At 40.5% G+C, this 27,668-nt stretch overlaps 1 protein-coding gene across 1 annotated transcript in view; it reads right to left on the bottom strand.

The window, feature by feature from the left end:
* Window positions 1-1,037: 1,037 nt before the first annotated feature.
* SHC4 (SHC adaptor protein 4) overlaps window positions 1,038-27,668 on the bottom strand; it is a gene marked incomplete at its 3' end in the record, with an annotated part of 129,438 nt that continues 102,807 nt past the window's right edge. Inside the window, exons 7-12 of the mRNA XM_080707969.1 lie at window positions 26,983-27,106; window positions 22,206-22,377; window positions 20,034-20,094; window positions 16,857-17,036; window positions 6,364-6,617; window positions 1,038-1,193 (exon numbers count right to left, since the gene is read on the bottom strand). Coding sequence (XP_080564095.1) covers window positions 1,038-1,193; window positions 6,364-6,617; window positions 16,857-17,036; window positions 20,034-20,094; window positions 22,206-22,377; window positions 26,983-27,106 — 947 coding nt within the window. The remainder of the gene's footprint in view (window positions 1,194-6,363; window positions 6,618-16,856; window positions 17,037-20,033; window positions 20,095-22,205; window positions 22,378-26,982; window positions 27,107-27,668) is intronic.

The following is a 27,668-nucleotide window of genomic DNA, read 5'->3' as shown; positions in this document are numbered from 1 at the left end:
TGTGGCAGACTTTTTCAAATATTTCATTCAATACGTTTTCTGCCTTTTGTGTTTTATCTGATCATACGGAGGACCTTGTAGGTAAATGCAAGGGTATATGATTTGGTAGCAGCCAATTAAATTTCCCCTCTCCTTTCAAATAATTTCTATAGTTTCAGTAAGAATGGGACTGATTTGGATACTGAATATGAAGAACGCTGGTTTTGTTTGTCCTCTTTTAAATCCATGCACCATGCACTCATGAGCTTTTTTTCTTCTTTTGGCAGGAAGGGTGGGAGAAGATGAAATCAGAAATAACCGGCAGATTTGGACACTACAGGTTGTCACATGCTGTGTAAGAACAATCTGAACAGCAAAGATTAAGAAACGCTAGCCCAAAAAATTGGGGCCCCAATCCTTTAACCAGGACTAAAGCAAACAGAGCAGTGAACAGATGACTAACATTTTCAGTGGTATTTGATTCAATTCCACTGGCATAGAGACGGTCTGAAATTCAATGTTGTATTATTTTAATATTTCAGTGAAAATGCTAGTAAACAGAAAATATAATAAAGTCAACAACTACCAAGCAAATTTCTTATTTGCTTAACAAGAAATTTTTTTTTGGCAAATGGTTCTGTAGATTTAGAACATGAAGACACTTGGAACTTATCACCCCCATAGGAAAGTGTCCCCAATTTATCAAGTTGAAAGGCACATATCACTCACTGCCCCAGCAGTTCAAGTTGTCTTTAGCATGTGGAATTTTAATTGTGCTTTTAGCTCATTATCAGTGCAATGCAACCTTAAAAAGTGACATCCATGCATGTGTAGACTTTCTTTTCCAATGAACCAATTCTCTTCTTTTCTGATTTTCATTTTCTGGAGATAATTTTGTTAGTTCTTTGTTTTCTAAAAGACCCAGTCCGTGATGGTCTAAGAAAGATGCACTTCACAGTTTGTGCTATATTTTATCTAGAAACAAAGTCTGTATTATCCTTATAACTAACACAAAATGGAGTTTCGTGAAACATCACTGTGATGGTTTTTCAGTGTTGTTACTTCTTGGAATGCGAAAGTCCCGGATTAATATCTTTTCTCACTGGTTGTTTAAGGTTCACTTCGCTTCCAGAAGAGATGATTGGCAAACTGTTATCCATATGGTATCTGATAAGGTGGCCAACATTATCAAATATATGATCCTTGGTCCTTACCTTGAAAAGGAAGTACAAATATATTTAGGTTAAACAATAGTACCGCTTCTGAAAAATGTAGACAATCAGGTGGGGAGAAACAGACATTTTCCTACAGTAGACATTTTGCTGGATAAAGAAAAAGGTTGTTTGTTTGTTTGTTTGTTTTTGTGTGTGTGGTACTGGGGGTGGAACCCAGAAGCTTTCTACTTCCAGGCTATACTGCCAGACCTTTTTTATATTTTATTTGGAAACAGGGTCTCACTAAGTTGCCGAGAGCCTCACTAAGTAGCTGAGGCTGGCTTCGAACCTGTGCGATCCTCCTGTCTCAGCCTCCCAAGCGCAGGGATTACAAGGGTACGCCACCATGCCCGGCATAAAAAGGTATGTTTAAAATTTATATCCCTTAAGAAGCAACTTTATCATACTCCATTGCCTTTTGACAGCAAAGCATCCCTTCAGGTTAGAAAAATGGTAATTATTTGTCAGTCCATTCAAATTTGCAATCAGCCTCCTTGTGATATTTTGCTTAATAGAGTCCATCATGTCATAATTTCTGTAAATATTTAACCGATTTATATATAAGCATGAATCCCAAGATTAAATTATCTACCATCAAGTAGTAGAGTGCTTCCACATTTTACCCTGTCTCTCTAGGAAGCAGGTCCCTCTGGAAGAGTCCGACCTCTTCTTGGAGGCTCAGTACAAATCCTGTCTCTTCCAAGACAAATCTTGTTTCCTCGGACCTTCCTAACTGGTATTCATATCTCTTTCCTGCAGAGGTCATAAATAGTAGCTGCACGCTGAATGCTCAAGTCCTGGATTATTATCTTTTCTCACTGGTTGTTTAAGACTCACTTCACTTCCAGGAGAAACGACTGGCAAACTAGTATCCATATGGTATCTGATAAGGTGGCCAACATTATCAAATATATGATCCTTGGCCCTTACCTTGAAAAGGAAGTATAAATACATTCCTATGCCAAGACTTCCTCTATGGGATTTCCTCTCTACTATTACTTTACCCTCACCCTATGTACGGACAGAAGACATATATTATTATATAATGCGGCCCCAGTGTCATGATAGCCTCCTCTTTAGAGGGTAGCTGGGAACCATCCAGAGAAGGGAGGTGTACAACCAGGAATCGTCTTGCCAGGCCATCCTGAGAGCTCTCCTATAAGAGATTCTTAGAGTTCTGCCAAATACTGGGCTTTGGCCTATGAAATACTTATTGGACTAATTGACAGAATCCGAATAGGGACCATGAATCAGATTATCGTCAACAATGAAGCTCCTGATTTTGCTCATTGTTCTAGAGTTATGAAAGAGAATATCCTCAGTCTTGGTAAAGAAACATTCAAGGAGTAAGAGGTAAAGGGCACAATGGCGTCAGCTTGCTCTAATGGCTCAAACCTTGTAGAAGCCTTTATCTCGTCCATCCCATCCCATCCCATCCCACACCAATTCAGCTAACCAGTCCTGCCAGGCTGTGTTCTTAATTCCAGCCCATTCTGCCTTCCCATTGCATTTCTCCTGCATCTCTTCTTCTTGAGGCCTTTACTACTTTTTACCCAGAGTCTCCTAATGTCTCCTAATTACACTCTCTGTCCCTTTCCTCTTGATGTTTCCAAATTCTCTGTCTTTGACTTTTGATGATTTGACTATAATGTATCTTGGTGCCAATTTCTTTGGGCTCCTCATAGTTGAAGTCTATAAAGATTTTGAATTCAATTTCTATTTCCTATCCCATATTTGGGACAAATTCAGCCATTATTTCTTTAAGAAAGCTTTCGACCCCTTTTCTCTCTTTTCTTGTTTGGATTCCTATAATACACATATTAGCCCACCACTCGATGATGTCCTCTAAGGCCCTTAGCCTTTCTTTACTTTTTCTTTTTCTTTTTTTTCTTTTTGTTCCTCTGCCTGGAAAACTTTAAATGACCTGTCTTTAGGTTTATTTATTCTCTCTTCCATTTGATCAAGTCTGCTAGTAAACACATGGAGTGAATTTTTTAGTTCAGTTATTGTACGCTTCAGCTGCAAAATTTCTGCTTAGTTCCTTTTTATATTTCTTTTTCTTTATTGGTTTTCTCACTTTGTTCATGGGTTGTGTTTTTCAATTCATACTGTATCTTTATGATTGTTTTGAGTTTGGACACCTCTAAAGCTCCATTTCTTTTTTCCTCCTCCTCCTCCTCTTCCTTATCTGATTTTCCCTCCCCCTTCCTCCTCTGACTCCGCTTTTTTTTTTTTTTTTTTTTGGTGGTACTGGGGGTAGAACCCAGGGGGGCTTTTCTACCTCTGGGCCATACTCCCAGACCTATTTTATACTTTATTTAGAAACAGGGTCTCATAAGTTGCTGAGAGCCTCACTCAGTAGCTGAGGCTGGCTTTGAACTGTGTGATCCTCCTGTCTCAGCCTCCCAAGTGCTGGGATTACAAGCGTGGGCCACCACGCCCGGCATGACTCCTCCTGTTCTGGTGGTACTGGGGATCAAACCTAGGGCCTTACACATGCTAGGCAAACATTCTATCATTGAGCTACGTTTTCAGCTTCAAAGAATCAGCAAAGTTTTTTGTTTGTTGGTGGTGGTGGTGGTAGTGCAGTATTGGAAATCAAACCCAGAGCCTCAGATATACTAGGGAAGGACTACATCTGTTTCTTTAGGATCTGTTTCTGTAAATTTGTTTCTTTTTTAAGCTATGTTTCCCTGACTCTTTATATGTCTTTAACTTGACTTTTTTTTTTTTTTTTTTTTTTTTTGGTGCTGAGGATTAAAACTAGGGGCATTCCTAGCTACATGCCTAGTCCTATTTTTTTATTCTTTATTTTGAAACAGGGTCTCACAAAGTTGCAGAGGACCTCACTAAGTAGCTGAGACTGGCTGCAAACCTGCAATCCTCCTGCCTCAACCTCCCAAGTACTGGGATTACAAGTGTGCGTCACCATGCCTGGCTTAACTTTGACTTTTGATGATCTGATTAATGTATTCTGGTACAAATTTCTTTGTGTTCTTCATAATTGCCTTTTAAAAATGTTGTAAGATTCTGACATTTGAAAAATAATCATTTTTCCCAGCCCTTAGGAGACTAGCTTCATGTATAAGAAGACCTTCACCACCCAGCCCAGCTAGAGATTCTGGGAGCCTTGATTGATTGATTGATTGATTGTACTGGGGATTGAACCCAGAGGAGTTCTACCTCTTAGCCATGCCCCAGCCCTATTTTATTATTTAGTTTGAAATGAAGTCTCACTAGGTTACTGAGAGTCTCACTACAATGAACAGGCTGTCCTTGAACCTTCGATCCTCCCGCCTCAGCCTCCCAAGTACTGGAATCACAAGCATATGCCACCACCACACCTGGCTTCTGGGGGCTTTAAGATCGTGTGTGGGGTGAAGGGACAATGTGACTCCCCTTGGTCTCTGTGTTCAATTTCTCAATTAGGGAGGCTTGCCAAGCTTCAGGCGCTTGACATCTTTTGCTACCTCATCCTGTGGCTTCTTCTCAGCGGCAACTGCACATCCAAAGATTCTGGCTTCAGATTAGTACCTCAAGCTGGGCAAGACAGACAGCGGGCTATGGGGCAGCCTCCAAAGAGCCAGCATGCTGGGTGTACACTTTACTCCTCTCCCCCTGCCCCAGGGAGAAACCTCAGCTGGTGCACCCTCTCCTGGAATGCCAAATGCAGCGAGCCACCTTGTGATCTTTGATCTCATCCCCACCAGCCCGATTATGCTGATTCTATCAGTGTTCCATGTGAGGTAAGACAAATCATTCCTCGAGCAGCCTCTGCAAAGCGGAAGCACTGGATGCTGACCCTATTCTTCTCTCTTCCCTTTCAAGGGAGAAGTCATAAACCAGAGCATTCTCTCCTAGCAGGGAGCTATGCTGGCTTTGGAAAGGGGCTGCTGTAGGTAAAGGGAAACTGCTCCTCTTAATCCCAACACTATCGTTCTCAGCCTTATGCTCACTGAGGATACTGCAACTTCTTAAAAGGGTTCTGGAATTCTGATAAAGGTATTCTGGCCCATAGAGTTTCCAAATCAGTGTTTCTATTGGGGATGAGGGCTGAGACTTCCTCTTCTGAAATCTTGGGGATGTCATCACTCATGTCGACTCTGTGAGTCATTTACTTCCTCCAAAACTGTCAGTGCCTCCCCACTGTCCAGCAAATTAGGCCTTTCCCCTCTAGTCACACCCCACCTGATGGCTGTCTGTCTACGGGCACTGTCTGCTCAGTGATACCAGCTGCTTCTATGGCTCCCTCTTTGTTCTGCAAACTCCCCGCTAAACTTCTTCTCTCCTCCAATGTCAGACCCTTCAGTTTGTCTCAACCAGAATAATCTTTATCCTGAGAAAAACCATAATGCTTTGGCTGGACCATCTTTATTGCATTTAGTCTTATAATTACTTGAGAACCAGTTTTTGCCAGGTATGGCGGTGCACGCTTGTAATCCCAGAATTTGGGAAGAAGAGACAGGAGGATCAGGGTTCCCGGCCAGTCTCAGCTACTTAGCGAGGCCTTTTGCACCTTAGTGAGACCCCCTTTCAAAATAAAGAATAAAAAACAGGGCTGGGGGGTGTCGCTCAGAGGTAGAATGGCCTGGGTTCCATCCCCAGTAACACACACACACACACACACACACACACACACACACACACAATTTTAGAAACTCTGAGTATCATGAGAGCAAGAATTACTTACGTGATATTGAATAATAGTGAACTTTGAGACTTCCTTGTAGTCAGTATTTATTTATTTTTGTGTGTGATACTGGGGTGGAGCCCAGAGGCTCTATTCCCAGACCTATTTTTATACATTTTTGGAAACAGGGTCTCACTAAGTTGCCAAGAGCCTCACTAAGTAACTGAGGCTGGCTTCAAACCTACGCAATCCTCCTGTCTCAGCCTCCCAAGCGCTGGGATCACAAGCGTGCCCGCCACGCCCGGCCTATTTAATTCATTTGATTGAATTAAGAAGGGCAGAGAGAGGCTGTCCTCTGCCTGATACTCCAGTGTGGCTCCCCATCCCAATCCCCCAACGAGCCTCGATTAAGCACTTCCTGCTCCATCTGGAAGGTTGAAGTAAAAGTGCTAAGCCCTCAATGCTAGCCAATACCAGGTCTGGGATATGAGTCAGGATACCTTTAGTATAACAACAATGCAAGCAGGAAGCCAACAGTACCTTGCCTTCCGGATCCACCAGGAGAAGATGCTTTGCCTGGCCTCCCTGGAGTCCACTCAGTACATATTGGCCAGGGGATGTTGCGCTCTCTCGAACCAGAAAGTCTCCATCCTTCGTCAAAAGGCTCTCCGCTGCCTTCCGGCTCAGCCTGCCGTGGTAGCAGTCTTCACTCCACAGCTGCTGCTGAATGTGCGGCAAAGGATGTGAACTGGCAGGCTGAGCCGTGGCGCTGGGCTGAACGGTTTCTGGTGCCTCTGAAGTCGGAACGCAAAGAGAGATATCAGCAGGTTACTTCTTCATCAATTCATTCATTCATTCGTTTGTCCATCCATCCATCTATCCATCCATCCATTCAGCAAATATCTATCCATCCATCCATCCATCCATTCATCCATCCATTCATTCAGCAAATATAACTTGAGGTCCTACTGTGTACCAGGTAGTGTTTTTTTATTTTTTATTGGTGCATTATATTCATACATCATATTGGGGTAAAAAACTTGTGTGTACATACATGCACACATCACTGATTTAACCCCTACCCAATTCCCACCCCATTCCCTCCCCATCCCTCCTTCCCATGCTTGGCTTAGTGGTTGACTTCGATATGTTTAAGTATATTGTGTGTTTTAGAGAATTTCCTTTTTCCCCCCTCCCATCCCCTCATTTAGGTCATCTTGTTTGCTCCTCTATAGGATTTCCTTTTTCATCTAGAGTTCCTCCTATGACCCATTTCTCCTTAGCTTTCACATATTAAGGAAAGCATCTGATTTCTTATTTTTTGTGACTGACTAATCTCACTTAGCATAATGTCCTCCGGTTCCATCCATTTCCCTGAAAATGATGTAAGTTTTTTTTAATGGCTGAGTAAAATTTCATTGTATATATATTCCACAGTTTTGTAATCCAATCAACTGTTGATGGACATCTGGGCTGGTTCCATACTTTGGCTATGGCGAATTGTGCAGCTATGAACATAGATGCACATGCATTAGTTTAAATAACACTATTCCTGAAGCCAGGCGTGGTGGCGCACGCTTGTAATCCCAGCATTTGGGAGGCTGAGACCGCAGGATCATGGTTTGCAGCCAGCCCCAGCTACTTAGTGAGGCCCTTTACAACTCAGTGAGACCCTGTTTCAAAATAAAGGATAAAAACTAGGGTTGGAGTTGTAGCTCAGAGGTCAAATGCCCCTGGGTTCCATCCCTAGCACCACATAAAATAAATCAATAACACTATTCCTGGAACAAATAAGGGTTTTATTTGCAGAACTCCCACCAGGCTCTAATGTAATGGCATATCAAAACACTGTCTGTGGCCTCTATAGCCAGAAAAGGCTGTTCTAGGTGCAGGAATTTTATTTTCAGATGAGAAATGGAACCAACCCACAAGAAATGCTTTTATAACTGGAGAGAGAAGCTCTTTCTATCCAAGGGGCTGCAGAAAAAGAGGTTTATTCTGTACCTAGATTGCAAATGATTTAGTATAATGTTTCTAAACTCTTAAATGGCATTAGAAACGTTGGTATTCCAGTACCAACTCTAATCCGTCCACTTTTTAACAATTAGACCTTTATTCCCTTTTTTATACTAATTTACAAATTACTAATGTGTTTCTACACATTCTTCTGACCCAACACCTCACACCTCTGATAACCTCATAGTCTTCCAATTAAATGACCTCTCTATTCTTTATGTCATTCAAGAGCTAATAAAGTGAGTATGGGAGCCAAACACCGGTGAGGCATGGTCTGAGTCAGCTCTGCCAAGGACTTGTAGGGTGAGTGTTGTCCAGAGTTGAGAACATTTGAAATGAGGAGCTACATCACCTACCACTTGGTACTACTGATACTCACAGTGATAATAATGGCTGTGTGGTTCTCCCTTAAAAAAAATCTTTTTTAATTGGTGCATTGTAGTTATACGTCTTAATGGGATACAAGATGGTGGAGGCACACATGAACACATCACTCATTCAACCCTTCCCCAGTTCCCACCCCATTCCCCCCCTCCTTCTCATGTTTGGCTTAGTGATTGACGTTGATACGTTTGTTAATGTATATCATGTGCATTAGAGAATTTCCCTCTTTCCCCTCCCATCCCCTCACTTAGGTCGCCTTATCTGACATCGATAGCATCCTCTTCTTCGTCTAGAGTTCCTCCTATGACCCATTTTCTCCCTAGCTTTCACTTATGAGGGAGAGCATCCGATATCTTATTTTTTGAGACTGACTAATCTCACTTAGCATAATGTTCTCCAGAGCCATCCGTTCCCTGTAAATGATCTAAGTGTGCTTTTCTTTATGGCTCTTCTATAATAGGCGTTACTAAATGCTTTATCATCTTTATGCTGCTTTACTTTCAAAATCAGGCAAGAAAAATGGATCGTTAGGGTGGCATTGCTAATTTGTTGTGGATCTGGTATATGAATCAAGGTCTGTCTGACTACAAAGATCAGGATTTTTCGATGACCTTGGACATGAAAATCTTTCCATTTCAAGTTGGTCTAGTTACTCCAAAGCCCTTATTTTAAATCAATAAACACTAAGGCCTAGCCTTGAATGTGAACATTTTTCCACTTCAAATTGATTTAGCCACTCGACTTCTGTAGTGCCCAGAGGTTCCCAGCAGATAACAAGGCTGTCAGGATGGTGTCCAGCATCTCCCAAAAGTAACAACATAAATTCTTATGTCTGAATTTACGTAAAAAGTTATATATTTAATGGCAAACATATCGAAAAATAAGCATAGAAACCAGACTCTGTGTTGGCTAATGCAAATACTCTTTTTAATTTAATATTTAATGTAAAAGAGTATTTAAATGTCATTATTCAAGGCAAAAGAGAAAATAACTTGGCTCTTGAGTCAAGTTTTACAACTTGTATATAGCCATATCATGGAGTCATTAGTACAGGCAACTAGTGCCCTGTAGACATAATTCAACTCTCCTGCTAATATATTATATTTTGTCCCTACTTGAAACTTCTTTCTATTTAGCACATTTATACTGCCGCATTTGCAGCTATATCTTTTTTAAAAATATCTAGTCTAACTCTAATGACTGGAAATAGTTCTTTTCTTTCTTTCTTTCTCTTTCTTTCTTTCTTTCTTTCTTTCTTTCTTTCTTTCTTTCTTTCTTTCTTTCTTTCTTTCTATTTTCTTTTTGCAGGCCTGGGGATGGAACCCAGGGGTATTTGACCTCTGAGCTACACCTCTTGCCCTGATTTTTATTCTTTATTTTGAAACAGGGTCTCACTAAGTTGAGAAGGGCCTCACTAAGTAGCTCAGGCTGTCCTCAAGCTGTGATCCTCCAGCCTCAGCCTCCCAAATTCTGGGATTACAAGCCTGTGCCACCATGCCTGGCTAAAATAATTATTTTCTACAAGTAATCAAGTCATTCTATTGTCGCCAGAAAAAGCCCAGTGAAATGTGTCCAGATTTGGTGGGTAGTATTTGCAGTTGCCCTTGGCACAAGGGACAGCTTCCAAGGAGGTGTGTGTGTGTGTGTGTGTGTGTGTGTGTGTGTGTCTGTCTATGAGCGTGAAGCAATGCATGCATGTGTGGATGTGCAAATCTTAGTGCATGATGTCTTTTGGCTCATTCATAGATTATAGTGAAAAACTTTTGGACAAGGACAAAACAAAAGAAAAACAGACATTATATCATCTTGAAAAGAGGCAACAGATCATGGGCCAGCCAGAGGATGTGGAAAATGTTTTCCTAACAGTTTCCCAAGTTAGCACAAGGACAAGATACACTGTGCTGGGAAATTTCAATCATTCAAACATTTGACAGCTTTCTTTTTCTTTTTTCTTTTCTTTTCTTTTTTTTTTATGCAGTACTGGAGATAAAACCCAGGGGCTTTCTACTTCCAAGCTACACCTCCAGCCCTATTTTTTATTCTTTCTTTCTTTTTTTTTTTTTTGTGTGTGTGGTTTTGGGGATGGAACCCAGGGGCCTCTACCTCTGGGATACACCCCTGACCTATTTTATATTTTATTTGGAAGCAGGGTCTGAGTTGCTGAGAGCCTCACTAAGTAGCTGAAGCTGGCTTCGAACCTGTGCGATACTTCTGTCTCAGCCTCCCAAGTACTGGGATTACAAGTGTGCACCACCACGCCCAGCTTATTCTTTATTTTTTGAAACAGGGTCTTACTGACTTGCAGAAGGCCTCATGAAGTAGCTGAGGCTGTCCACGAACCATGATCCTCCCATCTCAGCCTCCCAAATGCTGGGGTTACAAGCATGTATCACCACGCCTGGCTCAGCTTTCTTATTTTGTTTTAAGCACACTGATTTTTTTTTTAATCTTGGAAACAGAAAAATTAAGAAAATTAGTCACCTACATCCCATCTAAATATAACTACTCTTAATGTCGTGGCACATTATCCGTTATCATGCTACTTTATTTTGGTACTGGGGATCGAACCCAGTGGCCTTCTACCTCTGAACTTGCTACTTTTTATGTAAAGTTAATTTGGGGAATAATAACCATAATGTAAGCATAGTTTTATATAATTTCTATCCAATATTTAATAAATTATTGATCTATGTCTCTGAAAAAGTAGTGAATCCACAAGGAAGACCACTTAGTGTTTGAGACTTTTCAGTCCAAGTTTATAAAAAACCATGGAAGAAAGTAATGATGTCACCTTGAAGCCTCTAAGAGCAACTAAAGACATAATGTTCAAAATCAGAACTTGAGAAAGCACAGGATAGATGTGGATATCCATGGCCAGATCTAGCTGATGGGCAAAACCTTTGAGAGGGGGAAGACATATTAAGAAAGAAAGAAAAAGTCTGGATTAAGTAACTGCAAGTAATTCCAATTAGAAAGGAAGAATAAAGAAGCCATGTGAACTGTAAAAATGGCACACTGGTTAATTCAACTTTTAGAGTGGATGTAAGAGGGTTTTTGTAGCATTTATGATTATATTAGCAAAAAACTGGAGAAAAAGATGTCCATAAGTAAGGGGATAGTTATATAAATTAATGATATACTCATATAAGAGAATACTATAGAGGAACTGAAAATAATGAAGGAGATCATGTCCCAATAGAGACAAATCTCAAAAATAGAACATTAAAATAGGCAAGAATAGAAGAGAGTTGCAATATATATATATACATACATATATATGTATATGTATATATACATACATATACATATATACATATACATATACATATACATACACACACACACACACACACATATATATATATGTATTTTTGTGTGTGTGGTGGTGGTGGTACTGGGGTTTCTGGAAGCCCTTCTACCTCCGGGCTACACTCCTAGACCTATTTTTTATATTTTTATTTGGAAACAGGGTCTCTTAAGCCAGCGCAGCTGGCTTCGAACCTGCGCGATCCTCCTGTCTCCGCCTCCCAAGCACGGGGATTACAAGTGTGTGCCACCACACTTGGCGTAACTCTCATATATTTTTTAAGAAGATGGGGATAGATAGGCAGTAGATACTTAACTATGCATTCACATTCTAAAACAATCAGAAAAAATTATTAACATCTAGGGAGCTGGAGCTATATTCTTTTCATTTACACATTTCTTTACTATTTGAATTTCTTCTGTGAGACATATATTACTTTGAATTATTTAAAAAATCCATCTATAGAGAAAAAGGTATTACAAAGTCAGAAAAGCCCTCTAACTAAAGATACAATCTGAAGAAAGATATAAACTTGTGAGAAGAGTAACAGGGTTGGGAAACAATCCTCAGTTTTCTGAAACGTTTCTTTTTATCCCCCAAATCATATTGTAATGGCCTCATTTCCTATTGGGAAGACTGTAAACAGAGTCAGTTCTTGTTATTTGCTGCTGTTATGCCTTATAAAGTGGCCACAATAATGGGATTAGTGGAAACAACCATTCCTCCTAAAGGAAATGCAGAAAATACATTCCTACAAACCTCAGCTTGCAACATTTTCATCCATCAATCACTATACAATCTTTTTTTATGTGGGTTTCTGTCTAATGACACCTTGTTTAATAATACTGCTAACACTGAACTCACAGCCAACACTGTAACTCATGGCTGATCAGCGTTTATCTAAAACCACGTCTTTTCTAAGGCTCATCAAGCCTCCTTGCACTTAGAAACACTAGGTAGCACTTCACTCTTATGGTTGCAGAATATTTTAAACTGTGAAATCGCCAAAAACTGTACAAAAATGTGAAAAATGTGGTATAGGTGCACCACGAAAAAAGACACTTATTTATAGTATGAGAACTGAAACAAGAAAGTAGAGCTTTTCCTTGTCTTACCTTAGCTGAGAATGTGTGCTTTTAGATTGATCAAATTTTTTGTTGCTCGTGTATGTCTGTGAATGACCACAAAACCACTGTCAGTATTGATCTGGGGGTTACTGCTAAACTTTAGTGAGTAAGCTAATTCTCAAAACTAAAATTCACCCAAAATTAAAAATGACTACATATGGTTTATGAGTAGGGATTACCAGGTGTATAAAAATGTGATAGTAGGAGTTTATTTGCATGAAAATTATAAAATAGGAAATTGTTTGCATTATTGAGAGGAAAATACAATTACCTCTATAAAATATCTAAAACTTTGATAGAATATGTTGACATAAAATGTTAAGCATAACTGAGAAGTTCAGACGCTATCCAGGGAAAAGTTATTTGTAATGTTAAGGAAGAGTTGAATGTCTATTATGACATATTACAAAGACAATTAGTAGATGGTGGTTAGTATACTGGTATAGAACAGGTAAGTAGTCTAATATAAGACATACAATAAGGAGCCCAGAAATAGATGAATATATTTAGGAAAGACCTAAATATTAGAGAAAATATTTAGTCAAAATTGTTTGGAAAATTGACTCAAGTGGGTAAAACTAGGTTACACCCCCATCTCACATCAAATATAATGACTAAAGCAAAATATTTTCCTGTGAAAATAAGACTATAAAGCCCGTGGAAGAAAATTTAGTAGGATATGTATAAAGAAGAGAAAAATTAGTCTAAAGAGAGCAAAAGAAAGACACAATAAAGACAAAACTGGGAATCAATTAAATAGAAAAGCAATAGTGAGAGAGAAAATTAACCCAAAACCTGGAAACTTCGGAAATACTGGTAAAATTAATGAGCCTGAAAGAGTGCTTTTCAAATAAAAAGAAGAAAATCCCTAGCAACCGGAATGAGAAAAGGGATATTACGATTGGCCCTTCCCACAATAAAGGGACAATAAAAGAATATTATGGTGAACCCCATGTGGCAAAGTCTCTAATAAAACAAAGTAGAACCCTACCGAGTTTGGGGAAAATCACACGTCCAAGAAATCACACTGCCTCCCTGTCTGTGACCTTGGGTCCCCAGAGCAAGCTCCAGCCTTTCCTGTCCACACCAACACAAAACAGGCTGCCAAAGTAGTGCAGCCTCTGAGAAAGGCATTTTCTTCACATGTTCTTGAAGTGGAAAAAAGGAAAATGGAAGGAATGACCCCGAGGGTACAGTCAGGCCACCAATGGCAAATGACATCCAAAGTCCTCACATCAGGCTGAACCAGGGTCCAGGCAAACCACTGTCTCCACTTCTCGTACAGACAGCCTTCCCGGCTGCTGCCTGGCAGGACTTGGTAACTGCTGTGACCGGCGACGGCTGTCCCATGCTGCGCACTCTTCCACTGGTGAATGCAAGATCTGAGCACAGCTCTCCTTATTCCACTACTAAGTTTGGGTGTGGAGGACAGTAGATGGCTTGATAGATAATAAGGATCCTCGGGTCCAGTCTTGGATGCTGTGAATGTGCGGGGTATTTGCATTTTTAATTCTGCACTGATCAATAAGCTTTTGTCTAGATGAAAGAGGCTAAATTATGCCTAAAGAGGCTAAAGAGGATTTTTAGAAAAGGAAGGAAGGGAATAGGAAGAACCATCATAAGAGAAAGATTAAATCCACTTAAAACATTTTGTAGAAAAATACATATAGAGTTATCCTATTCATTTTTCCATCAAATTTTCTTAAATGAATATTATCGATGCTTTTGGAAACAGATGGAATTTTTTAGAGAAAGTGATGTCAGGCTGAAATTAACTTCAAAGAGGGGAAATAAAAAGCCCATGAAGGTGATGGCACCTTAAATCCTGCTAAGAAACAGAGAGGGAGAGAATAGCAGAGGACTAAATTACTAAATGTGTTGACCCGAAAGCAGAAAAGGGGAGAAAAGATGGAGAATAGAATCCTGGATTCAGGGAAAATGTACCTTGATATTATAATTTTGTAAAAGGATTTATCTTCAACTATTGACAGGAATTTTATTTACAGATTATTTTGGTTTTTCATATTGTCAAATTAGGACAAAAGTCAAAGTTTCTTTGTTTGGATTATAAATATTTTTCACATTGAAGACTCAATTATAAAGAAAATAGAGTTGGGAATAAAAAAAAATTATCCTAGAACATCTAATTTTGGACCACTCACAAAATAAGTTTTCTAATACGCTGTATCTCTGGAGAAAGCATACACTTTTCTAAATGTACTTCTAAAACTATTCCTATAAGCAGTATTACCTCATCTACACGGGATATTATATACTGAACAACTGAGTGACCCTGCTGTTGAAATATGAGTTCATTTTAGATCCCATCATCCATCTCGCAAGAGTCATTTCTGTGGTGGACACAGAGATGCGCTGCCCAGATTCCTGTCAAGGAAGGAACAGTTGCCTACCATAGAGAAGTCAGCCTGGGCATGTATTCTTCCTAGAGTGGCCCATGATCAGACTGAGGAATGTGAGGGATGAAGGGCCAGCTACCTGCGGCCCCTGGAGGACAGAAAACTTAGGCTTTCTTTGGGGTTGACCAAGACCTTACCAGGCCTGTATTACAGTTCCATTTCCTCGTTGTCTTCCAGTATTGATCCCCATAAAGACTTTGCATAAGAAAATCCATCTTAGTGTTGAAGAAGAACTTAACTCAGCATTCGGAAGGTGAGGACCCTCTTAGTCTAAGAGTTGAAGTTGAAGGTCAGGATCAACAAAATTTCCTTTTAAACTCTATCTTGCCATTGCAGTCACATTCGCTGGAGAGCTGCCTTTGGCAGTTCTGGAGAAACTCCCTGGGCTGGTGAAAGGACTTTCTCAAGGATTTATTCTCCAACTTTGGAGCAAACCAAATTTGACATCATGCCAATCTCTAAACCCAATAAGCTTCAATATTTTATGAAAGGCGTGTTTGTTTTTCAGTTGATTGTAGGACTGGGGCTTGTTTTGCCTTTTATTTATTTATGTTCCTGTTTATGCGCTTACCCCTGGAAGCAATGGGCAGGAAAATGATGTTTGTCCTACTGCATCTCACCCCTAGCATATAATTGAAGAGTGGAGCCATCTTATTTTAGTGCTACACAGATGACTTGTCAAGAGGGTTTGAAGTGAATAAAATGAAGACCCTCACTAAACAGACCAGAAATAGTTGCCATTATTCCTCATGCAAATAGACAATTTAAAAATTATCCTCTGGCTTTGAAAGCCCTTCCTTCAGCACAAACATACATGGAAACAAAATAAAAATAAATTCAAACTATTTGAAAGTATTAATGCAAATTAATGTGCCCAAACCTTGAAGCCTCAAATTTTTCCACAAAGTTCTAATGTATTATTGACCATGTTGGGGGCACTAAGGTAAAGAATTTTTTTTTAATCCCCTAAAAATGAAGCCAAGGAAATAGTCTTCTTTAAATGAGAGATGAAGCCAGGCGTGGTGGTGCATGATTGTAATTCCAGCATTCAGGAGGCAGAGACCGGAGAATCATGGTTTGTGGACAAGCTCAGCTACTTAGTGAGGCCCTTCGCAACTCAGTGAGACCCTTTTTCAAAAATGAGACTAAAAAATAGGGCTGGGGTGTGGCTCGGAGGTAGAATGCCTCTAGGTTCCATCCCCGGTACCAAAAAGAGAGAGAGTGAAAGAGAGAGAGAGAGAGAGAGAGAGAGAGAGAGAGAGAGAGAGAGAGAGAGAGAAAGATGGTATATTGTTCTCCCAAAATATTGGGAGTTAGTGTTCTCCCAAAAGATATGTTAAAGTCTTAATCCCTAGCACCTATGAATGTGATCTAAATTGGCAAATGGGTCTTTGCAGATATAATTAAGGATCTTGGGATGAGCTGGCCTTATTCATGCAATCATCTCATCTCACCCTAAATTCAGTGCTTGTTATTCTATCAGAGAAAGAAAAAGAGATCTGAGACATAGTGATGCAGCGAGGGGGAGGCATGTAAGGACTGATACAGAGACAGGAGAAAAGTACCGTACAGCCAAGGGCCATCAAGAATTGCCAGCCACCACCAGGAGCTAGAACAGATTCTCTTCAGTACTCCAAAAGGAACCAATCCTCTAATGCCTGATTTTGGACTTCTGGCCTCTATAACTGTGAGAGAATAAGGTCCTGCTGTTTTGAGATACCCAATTTGTGGTAACTTGCTGCACAGTCCCAGGAAACTAACAGACAAGGAGGAAGTACTTACTTCCACAGAGCCATGGGCCCGCCCGTGGCTGCGCTGAGCCTGGATTTCGAGCAGAGCCAAGGGTACTCTGAAGAGCCTGTGTATTAATGTAGCAGGGGTCATCGAAGAGGTCCATTCGACATGTACGCTTCATTAACGAGGCCTCCTGTTGGTACTGCGCACCTCGCTCATGGACATTACCTGTAGTGATTAGCAGTAATTAATGAATGATAATTCTGCTTTGTAAAGAGTAAGTTATGTTCGAGTTGAGAACTTAGAGAAACCTCAAGTCATCCTTACCCTATACATGGACTAAACACTGACCCATAAAATCAAGATATGCACCAGTCTTTGAGGAAAAGCCTCTGTCCTTTGGCTTCCCTTTCCTTCTCTGCTTCATTTCTTAGTTGACCCACTGCTTTAAGAGCAGACAGGAGACACGCAGAAAGAGCCCCAAGTGGAATAGCCAGGGGAAGAAAAGGGGCAACTGTCTCAGCAAATAGTACCAACTAGCAGCTCAGAGCCGTAGCCCAGGAATCAGAAAACCACACCACTTACCCTAAGCTTGAGTGTCTGTTGTTAAACTCCTTACTTCTTATAAATTAAACTTCTTATGAATTAAATTTATTTAAGCAGAAATAAGTGAACAGATAAAATAAAATTCTCAAGAATGAGAAGCCTGGCTTTTCTCTACTCCCTAAATTTTCTCTTGCCGGGCTCAGCCTTACCCACATTGCTGATACTACTTTCTCTGGTTCAATGCGGAGGACTCTACTCTCGGATTATCTATACCTCCCTTCTTAACCTGTGTTTCCCCCTCCCATTCTACTCTATACATTGTGGCCAAAATGACCTGTTTTAAACTGAAAATCTGATCATATTTCTCAGAGATTTAAAAACCTTTCGATTACTTCCCACACCCTGCCAAGCTGCAAGCCCTGCTCTGTCCACTCACTTCCCTTTTTTCTCCTACGTCCTCAGTCTCTGCCGGTTCACACTGGGATTCTCTCCCCACTTCTCCTTCACTCTCCTCCTCCAGGTATCAGTTTAAACATCTGTTTCTCTAGGAGAAGCTTCCCTGATTCCTCAAGCTAAACTGAATCTGTTTTCCTAGTAACTTGTACTCAGCTGTTGAAACTCATGCCACAAAAGTAGTTAATTCTCTTCCTTCTGCTATCTGGTGAAGGTCTGTGCTGGATCTAGACTGGATGCTCTATGAAAGCAGTGTCTGCCTCCATCACAGCTATAAACCCTGGACACACCTGGCACATAACAGTAACTGAGGGCATGGATATTAGCGCCATGTTTAACAGAGTGAGCCGGCAGAGACTGGTGTCATGAAGCACTGTGTACCATCAAAGAACTACCAGAGACCCTTCTTTCCTGAGAATGCCAGGATAAAATATTCTTGTTTTTCTGATCAACAAATGCACTTCTAGTTTTAGCTATACGTGCTCTAGGATCACCATGAGGCCACACCTAAAGACGTCCCATTGCTAAAAAAACATCTGGCCTGTTGTTGCGGTCATCACGCTTCCTTGAAGTGGCCCAAGAAGGACAACCTCAGATTAGATTTCACATCCCAGTGAATAAGTCTGATGACTCAGAGTGTGGAAACAGGAGTAGAGCGAGGGGGGAAGCCCCGTCAGAGAACTCCAGTCTTACAGCCTGCTCCTCCTTCCTCCTTCTTCTGGCTGCCAGCTGTTTCATGTCATTTGGTCAAATGTCAGACTTCATATGTGGGAGATGCTGGGAGAAGAGTGGGCTTGCACAGGGAGAGGGCTCCATAAGGCACCTCTTTTGTTTGTGTATTTTGTAACATATTTGCAGTTTCTTCTTGCTTGGTTGAGTGGACTTTTATTATCTATTACCTACTTTAAATTTACTTTCACAAATAGAAAGTGACTAACATTTTTCACTGAAGAGAAATCAAAGATTGATGATCATTCATTTGCTCTTAGGACAAGCTTCTTCTTAGCTACATTATGAGTTTATACATGATAATGATATAAGCAGATTAGAATTGTGGCCCTAAAATGTTAAAATTATCGCTGGGCGTGGCGGTGCACGCTTGTAATCCCAGCATTTGGGAGGCTGAGACAGGAGGATCTGGGTTCAAGAACAGCCTCAGCAACTTAGTGAGGCCCTTTGAAACTCAGTGAGACCCTGTTTCAAAATAAAGAATAAAAAATAGGACTGAGGGTGTAGCTAAGAGGTAGAATGCCCCTGGGTTCTATCCCCAGTACCGAAAAAAAGAAGGTTAAAATTATCTAATTTAAAATGTAGTTTTGTATCTATTTTAAGTAATAAGTACTCTTAATGTAAACATCAATAGATTGCATTGGCAAAATTCCATAAGAAATATTAAAGGATCCTTGGAAGTGACCACCTCTTAGGTGGCAAGTTCCTACTAATCTCAGTCCTATCTAACTCTATCCAGCACTGCATTATTTATACTGTTTAGTCATCTCTCCCTTGAAAGTGTTAGAACTTTCCTTCCCAAATTGACACTTTGAATGATTTATATATGAACAAAATGACCAACTGGCAGTATAACTTGCTTTTATTATAATATATTTCCAACTTAACAGCTGATGTTCTACACTTGTGAAAAAGTTTTGCCCGACATCAATGACCACATATAACAATAAAAATAAGTAGTACTCTACAAAAAATAAACAGAACAAAAGCAGGTAGTACTCTAGCAAGTATGGAGTGGACTAACTGATGGTCTTACATTCCAGGACCCTTGGGTTCCCTTGGCCAACCTGGAACAAAGGTCTTGTTTTAATCCTAATGGATCTGACAGGCATCCTTTTTTTCTTCTTCCTTCCTTCCTTCCTTTTCTTTTCCTTTCTTTTCTTTCTTTTTTTTTTTTTTTGTGGTACGGAGGATGGAACCCAGGGGCATTGTACCTCTGAGCTACACCCCCAGCCCTAGTTTTTAGTCTTTTTATTTTTGAAACAGGCTCTTGCTGAGTTGCAAAGGGCCTAAGTAGCCGAGGCTATCTGTTAACCGCATTCCTCTGGTCTCTGCCTCCCCGGTACTGGGATCACAAGCCTGTGCCACCACTCCCGGCCTAGGCATCCTTTTTATATTAGTATCTTTTCCGTGAAGTATCTTCGAGCAAAGGCCACGTACATTCATTTAACTTGAAGGTATCAGAAGGGCGACAGATGGGGAAGGCACCGCACCTACCTATCGACCGGCTTTGGTCCAGGCAGTTCTCATACACACTACCACACTTGGAGCTTCCAGGCTGTTCAAAAACAAATTGTGAAACAGTTACACATATAGCACATATGCATACATTTAAAAAAAAAAAAACACTAGCAATACTCCTGGGAAAATAGAGCAGAAAACTTTACTTTCTGACACAAAAAATGCCAGGTCAGAAACAGATTGTGGCTGTGCCGAGTATACTGTTTCATAGTTTCCCTTTGGAGCTGCAGAGGTGCGTGTGGCCAGTCTGCCAGGGTCCTGTCCTGAGGGTTCTTGCTTCTGTGTGGAGGGTCACATTCTAGGACTCCTCCAGGTGTCAGCCAGGAACTGCTTTCCAGGACATTTGTATCAACACTGGATCTCTAGTTATGCTGAGGTTGGAGCCAGGCTCACTTTGCATTCTTGAAGAATCTCACCCAATCAAGGGCTTCACCATCCCTACACCATGGCTGCCTTTGGTAAGGGAATGGGAATCCATGGGTGCCTCTCAAAATGAGTCCGTGGGAAAGCTGACGCTTTAGAGAGATTTACCTGGTAATACTGAGCGGGAGGGTGTGAAGAAATGAGACTGGAGAAAGAAAAGGGGCTTTCAGACTCAGGATAAGTAAAGGACTGGAACTGAAAAGGTGAAGTGGGAATGGGAACTCCTGAGTCAATTTAAAAGATATTTTTATGGTAGTAGCACAGGCTTTCGAGACTGGGTTGATATGGGACCCAAAGTGTGGGAAAAAAAAAAAAGAGTCTGTATTCATGAAAGAGTAGCAGTGCCATTCATAAGCATGAATGAATCAGTATAGGAATTGAGTTTGGAGTGGAGGGGAGAATACTGAGTTCAGGCTTCATATAAACAAGCCTTGTTATGAAATGTGGTGTTATAGCTGGTGAGACAGGTAAGGGCTGAAGACAGAGGAGGTGGAAGAGATATGTACACAGGTGGCGTGCTATGTAGCAAGGTGAGACTTGGGTTTTCTAGGAAGCAGATAAAAAAAAATAGTGTATAAAAAGAAAAGAAAGGAGGGCGTGGTGGCACAAGCTTGTAATCCTAGTACTTAGGAGGCTGAGACAGGAGGATCATAGGTTCGAGGACAGCTTCAGCAAGTAGTGAAACTCTAGAGACACCCTGTTTCCAAATAACAAATGAAATTGGTCTGGGGATGTAGCTCGGAGGTAGAATGCCTCTGGGTTCAACCCCCAGTACAAGAAAAGAAAAAGAAAAGAAAAAAATACAGCTTACTCTATTTTTAAGATGGATCAATCGATGATGTAAGACAATACACTTTGGTAAAGAAAATGTAATAAAATGTTAACCATAGAATCTAGGTGATGAGTGTGTCAGTATTCTCTGTAATTTTTTAACTTTTCTATAATTGTTAAAATATTCAAGTGAACTGTTGGAGGAAGGAAGGCAGTAACCAGACGTGCAGGAAGAGAACACCAAGATGGAAATGTTTTGGAAGCTAACAAGAAGAGATTTCAAAAAAGAGGAGGCAGCCAATATATGTCAAGACAGATGCAGAATATTGAGGAGGGAAATCGATTTAGCAATTAAACCACTGGTGACCATCATCAAAATAAACAGAAAGTCATTTCCATCAGGTTATCAAGTCGAGTGCTGATCCCAGGAAATAATCTGATGCAAATGCAAAAACAGATACAATCGATGCTTTCTACAAGTTTGTGAGTGTGAAAGATAAAAGGAGGAAGACGTTATTAATTGGATTGGAGTAGCCCAAGTTTATTTGCAAGCAGAAGGGGAAGAAGGCACAGAAAATAAATATTGAGACACTGCATTGGCAGACAGGGATTGGCTCAAGAGGACAGGCAGAAGATTAGCTTTGGAGACAGCAGCTAAGTAAAAAAAAAGCAAGAACACGGGAAGATGGGGAAGGAAGGGGAAACGGAGGACAGTGTGTTTGATCGCCTTAGCCTTCCCAGTGAAGGCAGATGTGAGCTCATCTGCAGAGACTCTGGTGGATGGATTGGGAGTAAAACTGATCTAGTACAGCTCCCACACGGACTCACTCTCCGACCCTGAGCTTGAAGAAGGGACTTTCTCTAAACTGTCATTTGGAAATCCTCAAGTGAAATGCTCTAGTGATCAAGGCAGAGTCACATTACTAGTCCCAACAACAATAAAACATTACGTACCAGATAGCACAACTTTTCACAACGGATGGGGCAGTAAGCCAGCTGTTCCCCGGTTTGAACTTTGACCCGCACATCTGAAACTCCACCTGCAGGCGGCTGCTTCCCGGGGATTTCATTGTAATACTCATGATCTCCTCTCTCCTCCACAAGGCCATCTGTATGAAGCTCTTCACTGAAAGGGAAAAGCAGAATCCTCAGGAGGCTGGGCGGGAATTCAAATGCTGTAGGGATGCGAAGGGATCAGACCCAAGCAGAGCATCCTGAAAAACTCCGCATTTGTGTTTTAAGTTTATAGCTGTGTTTATGTGATGGCAAACGCATGGATTGCAGCAACCAGATGGCTGTTTAGATTTCTGTAGACAAAGTGGAGTAAGCCAACAAAAAGTGCCCTCGGTGATTAAATAATGATTAGAGGAATAACAAAAAATGAACTCCTAAATGTAAGGCATTTTGTCATAGGGTCATAAAAACGCAAAGTCTTCCTATGTATAGCCAGCATCCCTCAATTGTTGCATGTTGGCAATGTTCTGCTCAAAGAAAATTTAGATACTGTTCTTTGATTATGGAGTCTGGCCCGGTTTGCTAAACTGAAAAAATAAGAGCGCTATGGGCCAGCTATCTCGTCTGCACAAATCTAGATGAATATATGGAATTCATAAAGAAACATCAGAACCATATGTGGCAAGTGGGTACATTTACGTAAACATGCAATTAACTTTAAAACTGAAAAGGGTAAATAAGAAATAAATGGGAGTTTTCTTCCAAATTGGGATTAGTAAAGGTCTCTTATGAAAAAGGACAAATCAACGTCTTTTGGGAATGAGTGGATTCTAGTAACAACCTACACGGTTTTGTTGGGTTCATCACATATAAACAATAATAGCACTAAGACAAAAAAGCCATCCTGGGGAAATTCAGTATCAAGGCTTCTGGGAAGCCCCTAGCCTTCACCACCCTAGAGCGCTTCATAACGGGAGATCTCCAGACTCAATCTTTTTTATACACAAAATGAAAAATTAGAAAAAGTACATTTTAAAGTGCTCAAGAGTTTCCTTTTTCAGGCGTGAACGCTGCCAACCAGAGTCCTCAGTGGAAGGGTTCAGCTTCCACTGCAGACATTTTGTGCCTTAAACACAACAACCGGACCCTTGGGTCACGTCCTGTTCTCTTCTGCCACAGTGTAGTGAGACCTCATCTATTTACACTGCAAAGCAGCAAACAGGAATTTCTACAGTAGACATTTCATTCTTTTTTTTATACTTAAAAAAAATTTTTTTATTGGTACACTGTATTCATACATCATAATGGGATAAAAAAAATTTTGTAGACATACATGTACACATCGCCCAGTTAGCCCCTACCTGATCCCCACCCCGTTCCCTCCCCATCCCTCCTTCCCATGCTTGGCTTTGTGGTTGACATCTAGTATTATAGCAATTTACCCAAAATTAACAATGATAAGCTCACATAACAGTTTCATTTGTCTTATACCAAGCTTTAGATGACTTAAAGATAACATTTCAATATTTCTTTTTGTTTTCTTTCTTACCAGAGAATATTTTTTCTTTTTTTTTAGGTGAAACTATAATACATTTATTTATTTATTTATTTTTCAGAAAAAAATTTATCCTAATATGGAATATGGACTCTAGATACCCAAAACGATCTCAAAAAAAGAACAAAGCTAGAAGATGTATATTTTCTTATTTCAAACCATATAAAGCGCCGGGCGTGGTGGCGCACGCTTGTAATCCCCGCGCTTGGGAGGCAGAGACAGGAGGATCGTGCAGGTTCGAAGCCAGCCACAGGCACTGGCTTAGGAGACCCTGTTTCCAAATAAAAATGTAAAAATAGGTCTGGGAGTGTAGCCCGGAGGTAGAAGGGTTTCCAGGAACCCCAGTACCACCAAAAAAAAAAAAAAACATATAAAGCTACAATAATTGAAACAGTGTAGTACTGTTATAAATGCAGATATATAAACCATTGTAGTTAAATAAAAGCCTAGAGATGAATTCTTCCATATATTGTCAAGTTATTTTTGACAAGGTTTCCACGAACATTTGGTGGAGGAAATAATAATCTTTTAACTAAATATTGTTGAAAAATTATAATTACATGAAAAAGAATAAAATTGGACCCTTACCTAACACCATATACAAATATTAACTCAAAATAGATAAAAGACCTAAATATAAATCTTAAGACTATAAACTTTTAGAAGAAAATCTGGGTCATAAAACCTCAGAACATTGAAATTGGCAGTGATTTCTTGGATATGATTTCAGTGGCACAGGCAACAGAAGGGTAAACAAACTCCCTAAAAAAAAATTGTATATCCGAAGACAATGTAAACAGAGTTAAAAGTTACTGATAGAATGGGATAAAATATTTCCAAATGCTATATCTAAAGGTATATTAATATTCCAACTAGAAATCCTAAAAATTAGCAACAATAAAAGCAAACAATACAATTTAGAGATATGTAAAAGACTAACATAAATAATGAATCTCCACAGGATAACCAATCTTAGTTGTCTGTTGGATAGAAAATCTTGTTTCTCTGGTTCTGGTGTGTGTTACCTAATTCTTCTTTGTAGTTAATCTCTTTGAGTATTTTCTCTAGCACTGGATTTGAAGACATAAATTCCTTCAGTTTCTGTTTGTCGTGGAAGCTTCTTATTTTACTATCTAATTTGATAGAAAGTTTTGCTGGGTAGGAAATTTTTGGCTGGAAGTTGTTTTCTTTCAGAGTTTGGAATATGTTACTCCAAGCCCTTCTGGCTCTCATGACTTGGTTTGGGAAGTCTGGAGTGATTCTAATTGATTTGCCTCTGAATGTCACTTGGCCCTTTGTTTTTGTTGCCTTTAAGATTCTCTGCTTGGCTTCCACAGTGGTCATTTTGACAATTATGTGGCGTGGGGATCCTCTTCTCTGATCCTCTCTAACAGGAGTTCTATAAGTTTCCTGGACCTGTGTATCGACCTCTTGCTCTATGTTTGGAAAATTTTCTGCTATTACTTCCTTGAAGAGATTGTTGATCCCTTTGGTTTCACCTTCTTTTCCCTCCTCTATTCTTAGGTTAGCTCTCTTAAAATGGGCCCATATTTCTTCAATATCAGATTCCTGCTGTCGAATATTTTTTCCTACATTAGAAACTATGCGTTCATTTTTGGAATTATCATCTTCTAAGAGCGAGATTCTGTTCTCCATGTGGTCTAATTGGTTGTTTGTGCTTTGAATTGAGGCCTTTACTTCATTAATTGCATCCTTTATCTCTTTTTGGCTCTCTCTGGATTCTTTTCAAAACACCTCTATTATTTCTACAGTTATTTTCCTGATTTGATCTTCTAGAAATCTCTGAATTTCTGTTTTATCATGTTCTGATGTTGTGGGGTTGTGGGCATTCATTGCTCCATTGTTATTCCTCTTTCCCATGATTTCGGAAGTTTGTGCCTTCTCTGGGTTCTTCCCTGGGTCACTACGACTTCACTTAACGTGCTCTGGATCTCGAGTCTGTGGTATCTCAGACCCCAGTACTCCTTTACTGGGTTGTATCGCAAAGTCTCAGACCCAGGGAGTCAATCGAGGCTGTTTTAGACCATGGGGGGTGCTAGGTTGGGCATTCTCCTATGGTGTGATATCTCTGCCACCGCCACTCCCCCACTGGGTCAAGTCCCTGGGAGTACAGTACTGAGATTTCTTCTCTAGGGGCCGCAATTTGACTCACTGTTGTTGAGTGCACTGATGGAGCTGTAGTGGACTCGGTGAATTCACTGCTGCTGCCGCCGGTGGCAATATGGCACTGCTGCCACACCCTCGGCCATGAGGCTGGCATATTTCTTCTCTGGTTTTGAGTTCCGCTCTGAGTCCCTGCAGGGTGTGCTGAGCCCAGCCACTGGGAGCTTTAGACGCTCCCTGCGCTGAAAAATCTTCCGAATTCCGCCCGGCTGTTCTGCAGCGGCTCACCTCGACTAGCTGCCCGCTGCTCCTCTCTGGAGCCTGGTGGGCTGTTGAGTGCGTTGGTCTGTAGCCGTCCGGTGAACTCACCACTGCCGCTGGCAATAAGGCGCTGCTGTTGCGTCCTCGGCCGTGAGGCCGGCATACCTCCTCTGTGGCTCTGAGCTCCGTCCTGAGTCCTCCTCCTCTCTGGGGCCTGGTGCTGCAAGGGAAGATGGCGCCCGCTGCTCTGTGCCGTGGCTCCGGCCGCAGCACTGCAGTCTGGTTTCTTTCTGGTGTCTCGTTTTTCCAGCCCTCTTTTTCCTCTGTCCCTTGTAATTACATTTTTTGTTTCTCTGCTAATGGTGTTTTCTGGCTATGAAAGGCGCTGATTTTGTGGTAATAGAGATTGGTTGTTAGCGGGGCTCGTAAGTCCCGCTTTTCTCTGTTGCCATCTTCCCGGAAGTCCCGACATTTCATTCTTATTATTTTATTTTTTGTTCTCGGTTTTGTTTTGTCTGGGGTTTAAAACAAGCCTGAGAAATTTGTTGGTGTTTATTATTTTATAATTCTACGTAAATCATAGCTCTCTTAATGCTAGAAAACTAGGCCAATCCTTTCTTACTTTTGGTGTCTTCTTTAATCTTGTTACAAAGCAAGAGGAAATGTTTGGGTAAATATCCATGAAAGAAAACCAGAAAATATCACTCTTATTTTGTATGGGTACTATGCCTATTTGTAAGAAGATAATTACCAATTTCCTTAGTAAGTTTTAAAACTTCCCATAAATTTTAAAATACAAGCAGAGCAAGTCAAATAATTATAGAACTCGTGGCTGACCTTTCACAAGAAGAATTCAGAGAAGGATTTTTCAAGTACTGTTTAAACCGGAGTTCAAAAGCCTGCCCGATGGTACTGATGACATCCTGGGCCATCCCATTGTGGCATTCCAATATATGGCAGGCTGGGAGAAGACATACAAAATATGTTATAGGAACTTTCAGTCAGAGAAAATTATATAAAATTAAAATAATTTCAGAACATGAATTTGCAACTGAATAAAAACTCTCTTCAGCTCTGGAATGACATAAGGAATACCCCATATTTCATCTGAATCAATGACAAAAAAAATTTGAATTTCACACCCAAATATCTCCAAACACAAATTTTGATCTCAAGGCAAGTATTGGGCGCCCATATTTTTATAAAGTAGACTGCCTTGACTGGTGATGTGACTAATATCGATGCATGATCCCCTGATTTCAATTCAGTAGGTGCTTTAGGGTAGCACTCTTGGCAGAAATGTGGGGTTTGAAATCTTGTCTTTGCATCGTATATTACAGAAAACTGAAAAGAAGGGAACTTTTCAGATCCATCCCCATTCCCACCCCCAAGATTGAAATGGTTTGTTGGTAAGATAGGAGCTTTAGAATACCCCTTCCTCTAGTTGAAGGAATTACTGTCTCAAAACAGTGATAAGTATAGAAATCACCATCTTTTAAATCTTGCCAAAGGCCAGGCGTGGT

This window comes from Muscardinus avellanarius (genome assembly GCF_963383645.1).
Source record: "Muscardinus avellanarius genome assembly, chromosome: 12".
Lineage (NCBI taxonomy): Eukaryota > Metazoa > Chordata > Mammalia > Rodentia > Gliridae > Muscardinus > Muscardinus avellanarius.
The sequence above is the reverse complement of the archived record's forward strand: the minus strand, read 5'-3'. Positions and strand labels throughout refer to the sequence as shown.